We start from the raw sequence: 12,449 nt of genomic DNA, 5'->3' as shown, positions 1-12,449 counted from the left end.
TTTGGGGCTTCCGGAGGGCCTGCTTCATAATTGCCCAATATTTCTCTATTGGGCGAAGCTCCGGCGCGTTGGGCGGGTTCATTTCCTTTGGCACGAAGGTGACCCCGTTGGCTTCGTACCACTCCAACACGTCCTTTGAATAGTGGCACGAAGCGAGATCCGGCCAGAAGATGGTCGGGCCCTCGTGCTGCTTCAATAGTGGTAGTAAGCGCTTCTGTAGGCACTCGTTAAGGTAAACCTGCCCGTTTACCGTGCCGGTCATCACGAAGGGGGCGCTCCGCTTTCCGCAAGAGCAGATCGCTTGCCACACCATGTACTTTTTGGCAAACTTGGATAGTTCCTGCTTGCGAATCTCCTCCGGAACGCTGAATTTGTCCTCTGCGGAGAAGAACAACAGGCCCGGCAGCTGACGAAAGTTCGCTTTGACGTAGGTTTCGTCGTCCATCTAACAATCAGGGCCCGAAATCTTCGAAGGTGAAAAATGAAGATCGACTCTACTCTCAGCAGCTTCGACAGTCGCCGGCAATAAAAAGTGACTTGACTATAAAATGAATTAAAAAGCGTTGACTAGCGAGGATGACTGGTGAACTAGTCCAGTCAGTGGTTATTTTGACTGACTCGACTAATGAATATAAATCTGCCTCTTCATTAAACTGACTTCAATCCACACTTCTATTTCCTCCTGACACTAATTTCATACCCGCGTATGTAATCTTATTTTTAGGTTCATATAAAGAGGAACAAAACATGATTTCTGATACAAAAAAAAATTACCCCATCAATGAACGGTTTATTGTCTACCCATTGTGAACTCAAACCAACGAGCTTAGACATTTATCATGTATGCTATAAAGGTCCTCGCGTTAGTATTAGTAAATAGCGAGCAAAATAGCGCACACACACTGCACGCTATTTTATACGTGCGAGTGATTTTCGTGTACGATACAAAAAAATCTAGCTCACCTGTAGCGTATGTCAAACCACGTTGAACTCAAACATCGATGCATGCATAATGCTACATGGGGAAGAGAGAGGAACGAATTCATTTTGGGGGAAGTCACTTCAAAATGCGGTGAAGACAATTTGACTGGGAAGAACGGAATCATATAGTTGAGTCGGTAGAGGGAGATAGCGACTGAACGCCCGACCGACAGTTTGGTCGTTTTGGCGAATAAACTGCGTGAAGAAGCCAAAAGTCATTACTGTATGAATACGGATATAGTCAGTCAGATAGTCAGCTGACTATCCTCAGTTGACTCTGACTATACCGAGCCCTGCTAACGATAGTGAATTCGACCAAAGCGAGAGGTCAAGAGCACTTGGGTTAGCAGAAGGTTTAGGTACACGTGTTGTTTCCCCAGTGTCAATAATGAGCGATTGTCGTCATACTGTTCCCCCCAGGCAGTTCCGTGAGAGATGAAGTCTCCCAAGATCAATCGTGGCTCAGGAAGGAGTGAGCACATGTCGACAAGTTGCTTGCAGCTAACCGCAGCTCTCGGAGGCCAATACAAGCTGACAATACAGAGGTCTTTGCCTCTGATGTTTGCATGAAAAGCAACAGCTCTAGTGCTGGGTCGTTCGAAGGGGAACTATTCCCACGGAATCCAGGAGCAACCTGATTTTGCTTGTCCGCTGCACTTGATTTTTTAGGCTAGCTAACAGGGGGTATCACCGGAGGGACTTGTCCTTGAACTTTGGGTGTGATCTCATTTTTGCGCCGGGGATTCCCTTAGAAAATAAACGATGTGCGATGTACGGTGTAAATTCGCTCGTCAGACCCGTTTCTGTAATCACCCCCGAAATTTCTACGTTATGGCAGGGCACATATGCGCGATATTCTAGGATGAACCGATTGTCGACAACAATCTCGTTAGCTTGCTTCTGATCATACACGACAACACGCAGTTTGTTCGGTCTAACTTTTCTAATTTCGACCACGGAGGAATAATTTTTTGTCAGATCTTTCATAATCTGAATGACGTTCAGCGATTTCCCGTTGGGTTTGGACCGGAAGAAAACAACCCACGGGCCAATTCCAGGTGTATCTTCTGGATAGACCTTTAAACGGGGAGAGGAGACAACTGAAGGGGAAGACGAGGTCGAGGGTTGAGTGGGAACTGTGGCGATAGAGGGGGAAGATGAGGTGGATGGTTGAGGGGATCGGGAGCAACAGATGAGGAATGCGAAGTCGATGGTTGAGTTAAAATGGGAGAGTTCGGGGGATGGTGTTGAGGTTTGTAGATTTCTTAGAAGGGGGCTTTTTGATCGTCGACTCTTTTGTATCACACGGAACGCGCTTAAACGACTTTCCGGCACCTTTTTGTGCAACCGAAAGGGAGTCATCGAAGGAGATCTCCATATTAAAAGACCCTCCACCTTCATCCATCATTTATGTGGCTGATAAATACAATAATTTGAAATGATTCTCACACGAGATGCACCATACAATTGAATTTAGCGATCGGCTGATCGCGTGCTGTGCGCTTGGCACAAATAAGATGGTGTGTCACACACCACTAAGCGCGTTCTTCCACACTGGTATTGTGTGCCTTCGACTGATCACCGATGTCCGACTCGAATTTCAATGGCGATGAATTGGCGAGAAATGAAAGCCAGCCCATTTGGCAGGCCTTGCTGCGGCTTCTTCACTCGCTGATTGCGAGGTTGAACTCAGTGTCCACAAGATCACGGTAAACGCGTGATAAAAAAACCACCTGGGCGAGGAAAAATAATCACATGTTACGGCACTCGATCACGATTACGGGAACTCGAAAGTAAACAACTGATTGCTTGCGCTGTTCAGACTTGATTGCGCGTTAATGTTATGGCCTTGCATTTTTCAGGGTTTGTATGCATTCCATTCTTCTGGCATCAGACCGTTAATCGTTCGATGTCAGCTTGCAGTACGCAACAGTCGCGATGCACCATGAACATTGCACCAGTCGTAGTTGAAATGATAGATCAAATGGTCAGAATTTCAGAATGTTTTAGAGGTCCTAGAACATCTCAAATCTATATGAATTCAAAAAAAGTGTAGCACGTTGCTACTTGGGTGTCACCACACGCACTGCGTGCTAATTGTATTGAATTCAGAAGTGTAAGCAGGAGAAAATCAACACTGAGTTGAGTGTGTAAGAAAGGAAAGATCGATCCAAGGTTCAGTTAGCGCTCAACTTTCGAGTTGATCAGTCGATTTTTTAGACGAGAAATTTCGTTCACAGACTATTTACTCAACACACCAAACCAACGAACCTTCATAAACTATCATCAGTTTCGTCAAAACGGATAAAAATGAGTCCGCTCACTATCGGACAACATGAGAACTCGAGTCTGGAGCCGAATCTCCTTGGAAAAAGTGAGACACAATCGGCAACTCCACAACAAGACGATGCCACCTCCCGCTACATCTTCAATAACGAAACCGTCCACATCACAAGCTGTAATCCAGCTCTCGCCTATTTCATTCCCGAACGCCATCACGTCGCATCGTAGACCCGATAGCAACGAAACAGACAGCTCACCAACTTATCAAGCCTCGAACACCAGCCAGCGCTCGCGTAGACAACCACCAGGCAAGATAATGCACCACTTCGGAGAAGATATCATCGTCACTGAACCAATACACGTTAAAATCTCCGACGAAGAAATTCAATAAAATGGAGCACGTCAGTTGTAACATCGGAACGATAAATGTTAATACCATCACCAACCAAACCAAGTTAAACGTCCTTCGCACGTTCGTTTGCACCTCCGATATTGTGTTTTTGCAGGAGGTTGAGAACGAACACCTTGTCTTGCCAGGTTACAACGTTATTTGTAATGTCGACCATTCAAGAAGAGGAACGGCAATCGCTTTAAAAGAACACATCAAATTCTCACATGTAGGGAAAAGCCTAGACGAGAGATTGCTCGCTCTCCGTGTCCACAACACTACGTTATGTAGGGGAAGTGGGGGCATAGTGGTCACCCTAAGGAATATGCCCATTTCCAGCGCCCACGTACCGATTCAATTCCCGTTTCTCGAAAAATATCATAGTTAAACTCATTGTTCTTCAAGATAGTAAACGGCTTTTACTATAAAAATTCAAAGTAGTACATTTTTCATCTTTAGAAAAAAAGGTGAAAACCGAACATTTTTTTCACTTGGATGTAAAGTGGTCACCTAGTGGGGGCAAAGTGGTCACTCGTACATATCAAGCAAAATAGTATAGATTTATGCGTTTTTTTCGTCCAAATTTGTTCACGTCATATTTGAGATACTAGGTAGATGTATGAAACAAGCTTGGCGTATTCACCTATAGTCTCAATTTGGTCGGCGGTCTCAATCTTCAATTGCCAGCGATAAAGTGTAAGGCATTGTTGAACAATCGGCACCTACACGAAATGAGCTCCCTTCCCTATTACAATTCCTTCCTCTCCCAAACAACCATTCCCCTTCAGATCTTCCTTGCCTAAAGCTTATCTTAAACCACATTCCAAATTTCCCCTTCCAAATCCGACAGCAACCATCCGCCAATCTCATCCACCATTTCTTCATAGAACGTACAGCAAAACCGAAATTAGAAATAGCAAATCCTGCAACTAACTGGCCCCGTGTGAGAAAGAATATTGCTGTTCGGAACTTATATCCATCACAACGTAGTCTTCTATACATGTGGGCAAACGAGAAGTTCTCGTACCGGCGACTGATGTTCGTTATGAGGAGAACGGACGATGAGATTTGTATACACTGTTTTTCGAGTGTGGAAACAATACAGCACAAATTTTTTGGCTGTCCGAGAGTACGAGACGCTTTCAATGTGCTACAACAACAGCTGCTAGTGGTAACTGGCAGACAACGCACACTCCATTAAGAGAATCTCCTTCTGCCGTCGCTGGAGGGGATAGCAATGAATGAACAAATTTTGATAATGAGATTGTTGTTGACATATGTCACCTTCATTGATAGCAGCAATGGTAGGATTGATATAGATGAATTAAAATTAGTTTCGAAGTCGAAATTGAATCAATTATGCAATTATGTTTTACCAAACAAAAACGACAAATAAACGTATTTATGAAAAAAAAAACAATCCAACAATCCAAACAATCCACTTGATTTTGAATTTATTCTACATAAAATGGGCGAAACTGAATAATATTTTTTAAAAACTAGAAGATTTCAAAATTTAACTGTTTGATTAGATCGTAAAAAAAATTGCAATAATCCAGCTTAAACTGGAACACTGGCAACCCTGATCAGGAAAGTCTAACTAAATAGACGCCATAGTGTAAGTGAAGTGGGGGAAATACGGACATGTAAAGAAGAACTTCAATTGCATCTTTGGAAGTTCATATTTTTCAAAACTTTAATGTAATTTTTTAGAATTCGATACACTGTTTTTTCAAATAATCAGCCGAATGTTTTATAAAAAAGTGTTTTCAATGTTTTTACTGAAATTAAAACAAACCGAAAAGTACAACTTTTTCTTTGACGCGGGTAATATCGACATATAGTGGGGAGAACATGAACAAGTTTGTAAGGAATAATTTCAAGGTTTGCAAGGAATAATTTCGCTCTCTCTCATCGGAAATGGAAACCCTCGATTTCTGTACCCGGACGCCAATCATTCCACGCTTTCAACGATCATAGTCTCTCTGTTAGATTCGTACAACACCAGCCTGCTCCAACAGATCAACCACGTCGAGAACAACAAATGGATGAATTCTAGATCTCTGTTTCATTAGCAATGCTGACTCAGCTCCTGTTATTTCTGCTGCAGCTGCTCCAATTATAACACCAGTACGTCAGTTGTAACATCGGAACGATAAATGTTAATACCATCACCAACCAAACCAAGTTAAACGTCCTTCGCACGTTCGTTCGCACCTCCAAGTTGGATATTGTGTTTTTGCAGGAGGTTGAGAACGAACACACCTTGTCTTGCCAGGTTACAACGTTATTTGTAATGTCGACCATTCAAGAAGAGGAACGGCAATCGCTTTAAAAGAACACATCAAATTCTCACATGTAGAGAAAAGCCTAGACGAGAGATTGCTCGCTCTCCGTGTCCACAACACTACGTTATGTAGGGGAAGTGGGGGCATAGTGGTCACCCTAAGGAATATGCCCATTTTCAGCGCCCACGTACCGATTCAATTCCCGTTTCTCGAAAAATATCATAGTTAAACTCATTGTTCTTCAAGATAGTAAACGGCTTTTACTATAAAAATTCAAAGTAATACATTTTTCATCTTTAGAAAAAAAGGTGAAAACCGAACATTTTTTTCACTTGGAGGTAAAGTGGTCACCTAGTGGGGGCAAAGTGGTCACTCGTACATATCAAGCAAAATAGTATAGATTTATGCGTTTTTTTCGTCCAAATTTGTTCACGTCATATTTGAGATACTAGGTAGATGTATGAAACAAGCTTGGCGTATTCACCTATAGTCTCAATTTGGTCGGCGGTCTCAATCTTCAATTGCCAGCGATAAAGTGTAAGGCATTGTTGATCAATCGGCACCTACACGAAATGAGCTCCCTTCCCTATTACAATTCCTTCCTCACCCAAACAACCATTCCCCTTCAGATCTTCCTTGCCTAAAGCTTATCTTAAACCACATTCCAAATTTCACCTTCCAAATCCGACAGCAACCATCCACCAATCTCATCCACCATTTCTTCATAGAACGTACAGCAAAACAGAAATTAGAAATAGCAAATCCTGCAACTAACTGGCCCCGTGTGTGAAAGAATATTGCTGTTCGGAACTTATATCCATCACAACGTAGTCTTCTATACATGTGGGCAAACGAGAAGTTCTCGCACCGGCGACTGATGTTCGTTATGAGGAGAACGGACGATGAGAATTGTATACACTGTTTTTCGAGTGTGGAAACAATACAGCACAAATTTTTTGGCTGTCCGAGAGTACGAGACGCTTTCAATGTACTACAACAACAGCTGCTAGTGGTAACTGGCAGACAACGCGCACTCCATTAAGAGAATCTCCTTCTGCCGTCGCTGGAGGGGATAGCAATGAATGAACAAATTTTGATAATGAGATTGTTGTTGACATATATCACCTTCATTGATAGCAGCAATGGTAGGATTGATATAGATGAATTAAAATTTAGTTTTGAAGTCGAAATTGAATCAATTATGCAATTATGTTTTACCAAACAAAAACGACAAATAAACGTATTTATGAAAAAGAAAACAATCCAACAATCCAAACAATCCACTTGAATCGATCGAACGATAAGTAACAAAAAACAAAATTGGTCAAGGGATAGAAAGGGAGAGGGAGGGATAATATTTATAGATTTTGAATTTATTCTACATAAAATGGGCAAAACTGAATAATATTTAAAAAAAAAATAGAAGATTTCAAAAATTAACTGTTTGATTAGATCGTAAAAAATTTTGCAATAATCCAGCTTAAACTGGAACACTGGCAACCCTGATCAGGAAAGTCTAACTAAATAGACGCCATAGTGTAAGTGAAGTGGGGGAAATACGGACATGTAAAGAAGAACTTCAATTGCATCTTTGGAAGATCATATTTTTCAAAACTTTAATGTAGTTTTTTAGAATTCGATACACTGTTGAAATAATCAGCCGAATGTTTTATAAAAAAGTGTTTTCAATGTTTTTACTGAAATTAAAACAAACCGAAAAGTACAACTTTTTCTTTGACGCGGGTAATATCGACATATAGTGGGGAGAACATGAACAAGTTTGTAAATAATATACGAAGCGTAGAAGTTTATCGCTCGCGAGAGGAATAATTTCGCTCTCTCTCATCGGGGGTTTTAATTTATCTGGAGTTAAATGGAAACCCTCGATTTCTGTACCCGGACGCCAATCATTCCACGCTTTCAACGATCATAGTCTCTCTGTTAGATTCGTACAACACCAGCCTGCTCCAACAGATCAACCACGTCGAGAACAACAATGGATGAATTTTAGATCTCTGTTTCGTTAGCAATGCTGACTCAGCTCCTGTTATTTTTGCTGCAGCTGCTCCAATGATAACACTGTTCCTCATCATCTGTGCTTCAAATCAATTCCGCAGAACTGCAACTGCAGTATACTACGACTTCAAAAACGCTGACTACAACGCCATTTCTAACGTCCTGTCTACTATTGATTGGGAAGATGTTTTAGACTGTGAAGATGTAGATACTGCAGTTCAAATGTTCTCCAATATTGTGGACTATGCTATTGACAGGCATATACCGAAGCGAATTATTTCAGAGCATTCTCATACTGCATGGCAGATTAGGGTATTACGTCAAATGAAAACTGCCAAGAGAGCTGCATTACGTCGATTTGTCAAGCACCGAACCGAACCACTAAGAAACTATTATGTGCGACTAAACCATGCATAAAGTGAGCCAGTCGTGTTATCGAAATTACATCACCAACACGCAGCGGAAGCTGAACTCAAATCTTAAGTCATTTTGGAAGTTCGTAAATGAGCAAAGAAATGAGTTCGGTCTGCCTACTGCGATGGAGTACAATGAGCGCTGGATTTCTGACACACAAACGATATGTGACCTTTTTGCTGATAAATTTGGAAGCGTGTTCTTTGAGGGGATGATAACACCGGAATAAATTGAATCTGCTGCTGAAAAAGTACATTTTCTCGGCCAGTCTTGTTCCCATATCGAGATTGATGAGGCAATGATACTATCTCCTATGAACAAACTCAAGGCGTCTTGGTCCGCTGATGGAATTCCGTCCATTCTTTTGAAGGAATGCGGCGCTAATCTGATAAATCCTCTTTGTCGAATTTCCCGCTTATCGTTGAATAGTGGAAAATTTCCTACCTCCTGGAAATCGGCATTTTTGTTTCCTGTACATAAAAGGGTGCCAAGAATCAATTCGACAACTACCGAGGAATTTCCGCCCTAAGCTCGTTCGCCAAACTGCTCGAGCTTGTCGTCTTGGAGCTGATCTTTAGTTTCTGCCAGCATTAACATTGTGAGGATCAACATGGATTTATGGCTAAGAGATCTACTTTAACCAATCAGTTGTCTTTCACGGCCTATATAACGGATGGTGTTAATAGCGCCCAACAAGCAGATGCGATATATTTTGACCTAACAGCAGCCTTTGACAGCATCAATCACGAAATTGCGATTACTAAAATGGAGAATTCGGGGTTTGGCGGCAAAATAATCAGTTGGCTGCGGTCATATCTCATCGGTCGTCAGCTAGCAGTAAAAATTGGTGACCATTCATTTAAGCTGAATCTTCCGTGTTTGTCATTCGCCGACGATGTGAAAATTTACTTCCTAATCAATTCGACTGCCGATGCCTGTCTACTTCAACAATAGTTGGACAGCTTTGCCAAATGAGGGGCTTAGAATGCAAGGGGTGTAAGTGACTTGATCGATTTCTCTTCATCAACTTTTTCTTTAGTTAATAACTCAATTGCAAAAATGTTCCAATTTAAGATTGCTATAGAATCCGATAGATGAGGTTCTGACCTTTTTTCCACATTGTCAAATACAGTTGGGAATATATTTGCAGCTAAGCTATGACCACAAGAGAGAGTCGATGTAGAGAAATCGATCAAATCACTTACACCCCTTTCATTCTAAGCCCCTCAAATGGTAAAGTGCTAATCGCATGAAGGTGAACCCAAGTAACTGTGCCATTATTACTTATTCAAGAAAAAAGGAACCGATCTTGTTCGACTATAAACTCTTGGGTACTTCCATCGAGAGAACTAACTGTGTCAAAGATCTAGATGTGTTTCTAGACAGCAAACTATCGTTCCAGCAACATATGTTATTGGCACAGCTTCTAGAAGCTTGGGCTCCTTGATCTGAATCGGTAGATGTTTCAATAACATTTATTGCTTGAAGTTTTTATACTGCTCGCTGGTGCGTTCGACCCTTGAGTACGGTTGTCAAGTTTGGAGGTCATACTACATAAATGGTGTCGACAGAATTGAAGCTGAACAGCGAGATTTGTTCGCTTTTCTCTTCGACGTTTGCCGTGGAGGGATCCGTTCCGGCTACCCAGCTATGAAAGTAGATGCCGTCTAATCAATTTTCGCCTGCAATGTCGCCCGTACTATGTCCTGTCTATGTCCTGACGGCGAAAACTGAGTGTCCCGCATTGTTCAGGAAACACTGTAAATGTTTCCAAGAAGTCTACGGAACCAAAATTTCCTGCGTATACCGGTCCGGCGTACAAATTATGCGACATACGGTAGTATATCCGGTCTACTTAGATTATTTAGCAGAATTGCTGAGGGCTTTGATTTTAACTTGTTGAGGGAGTCTATTAAGCGTAATTTTAAGATAATTTTAACAAATTTAAATATGATCCAGCCTGTTGATTTTTATTGTAAAATAAATTTTGTCTGTCCAGCAATTGAAATAGAACACACAGAGGAAGCGAGTGACAAAAAAGTCGAATACTCTTTTCATCACTTACTATCATGCCTTGGATGAGATCCCAACATTTCACTGTCCATTTCAAACCCACCAATATGGAGAGGTGGGGGTAATGCTGATATGTTAACATATTAAAGTCTCATCTGTTGCGGACCGCTTTTCTCGTCCTTCGCGTTCCGTTTGTTATGAATAGATCACGAAATAACCCGTGTTTTCTACACTTAATGGTTAAATCCTTGCTCTACCTTGAATCTAATAAGGTCTACCGATGGCTCGCCTTTGCCTCATCCACACCGAAGAAAACGATCTCATTCGTGGAATCCGAACAAATGAAGCGGGATACGGGTAATATGGACTTATAGTATGGTAGGGGAATATGGACAGGTTTGTAATACACAAAGCGCAGATGTTTGTCGCTCATTGAAGGAATAATTTTATTCAACCAAGGTCTGAACTAATCACAAATGTCCGTTCAATGATGAAAAAATCGAATTAATTCACCTAGAAGTGGTATTGTGCTTTTCTGCGGTATAAACGGACAGACCCTCAACTATTTTGCTTTTGGTTCCAGTAAGCTTCTAGACAGTCCACCTTTGGCGAGTTGATTTCTGTTTACAGACGCAGGGCATTCTGTAGAAATAAAATGAACAGACTTCTCACAGTCCATCTCACTCCTCCTGGAAACTGTCCGTTTCACCCCACCATTATAATTTTTTTTTCAATAATTCAAATTTTCCACTCATATATGAATGTAACAAACAGATTGAATGAATACATTTCTTTTTTTTATTCACAGGATTCATGAAGAAGATGCGAGTGTTTTTGCTGCTTAGTGCTTATTTTTCTGGTGAGTATGGTTTTGATGAAATCGCGATTTTTATCTCGAGCTATCGTTGTGATCTGTAAAAGTGATGGAAAATCCCTCTTTTATATATAAAGATAAATTTTTTGGACACACTGTTGGTCAATCTGATCGATAAATCCATTCTACCATCTCTTAAGGGGGTATTCTAGTGTAGAGATACAAACTTCGGACGTTTTTTTGAGTTCCGTAAAAATAAAACAAATAATATATATTTTTACTATCCATTATATCATTATTTGTTCATCTTTCTCGTTTTTTTAAATAGTAAAATTTTAAAAAAAATATTATATAGAGCTTCATGCGATAGAGAGATGCCTACAGATTGTATCCATATTAATTCGACATGAATCAGTTCAGTAGAACTTGAGATATCGTGTACGCCAGTTTGAAAAAACCTGTTTCGAGAAAAACACATTAGAAGTTCATTGTTATAGCAGTACCAGGTTAGATACCGCATCACTAAAATGACTCTAACTCGGTAAATAATAGGTTTTTCGATAAGTCCTTTCTAGGATATATTCTGAATGCCTAAACTGTAAAAATATGAAGGAAAAAATTTTGATTTTTTTCAAATTTCTAGACTAGAATACTACTAGAATAACATCTGTACTAACGACATTTGTTCAGTTTTCGATATTTGCAGAAAGAATCCCCATACTGTGCATTTAGTCCACAGTTGCGTTGAAATCGATTGTCTAGCACTTCTAACACTTGACAGCTGTCTATCTGGAACTCGTTTTCCATGATGGCCATACTCACTGTAATCCTTTTGATAGGATAATGGAACGTGTGGATGTGAAATGTTCTCCGCAACTGTGTACATCTGACGACACTGTAGAAGCGTCTATAGCTTCCCCCATTAGCCAACATTGCTGCATTGGCTCATTAATCAAATAGACATATGAAACTTGTGAATATGGTCATCTTGGTGTGAGTCTCCTAACTGATGAAAATTATCTTCGTTTTGTGATGTAGCTAGATTGAAGAAGATTGAAGAAAAGTTCCATTCCAATCAGCATGCCGATTTTCCAGGCTAGAAAAATTTCAGATCGACGTTAGTTGGAATGTTCCATCCCTCTAAGTTTATAGTGGCAGATGGGATCCGTCCAATTATTCCTGGTGTCACCAAACATTGAAGTTCAACTCGATGTTCTCTGCATCTCGACTGAAATGCAACATCTACTTCGTC

The 12,449-nt window shown here is 40.8% G+C and overlaps 1 protein-coding gene across 2 annotated transcripts in view; it reads left to right on the top strand.

Moving 5' to 3' along the window:
* Nucleotides 1–12,449, top strand: part of LOC129769998 (cell adhesion molecule Dscam2) — a 188,629-nt gene that overhangs the window by 7,414 nt on the left and 168,766 nt on the right. For both annotated transcript variants that reach the window (XM_055772566.1, XM_055772565.1), the window contains exon 2: nucleotides 11,192–11,242. In XM_055772566.1, the coding sequence (XP_055628541.1) occupies nucleotides 11,197–11,242 (46 nt within the window). In that variant the 5' untranslated portion in view covers nucleotides 11,192–11,196. The remainder of the gene's footprint in view (nucleotides 1–11,191; nucleotides 11,243–12,449) is intronic.

Source organism: Toxorhynchites rutilus, chromosome 2 (assembly GCF_029784135.1).
Source record: "Toxorhynchites rutilus septentrionalis strain SRP chromosome 2, ASM2978413v1, whole genome shotgun sequence".
NCBI lineage: Eukaryota > Metazoa > Arthropoda > Insecta > Diptera > Culicidae > Toxorhynchites > Toxorhynchites rutilus.
This window is presented reverse-complemented; position numbering and strand designations above follow the sequence as displayed.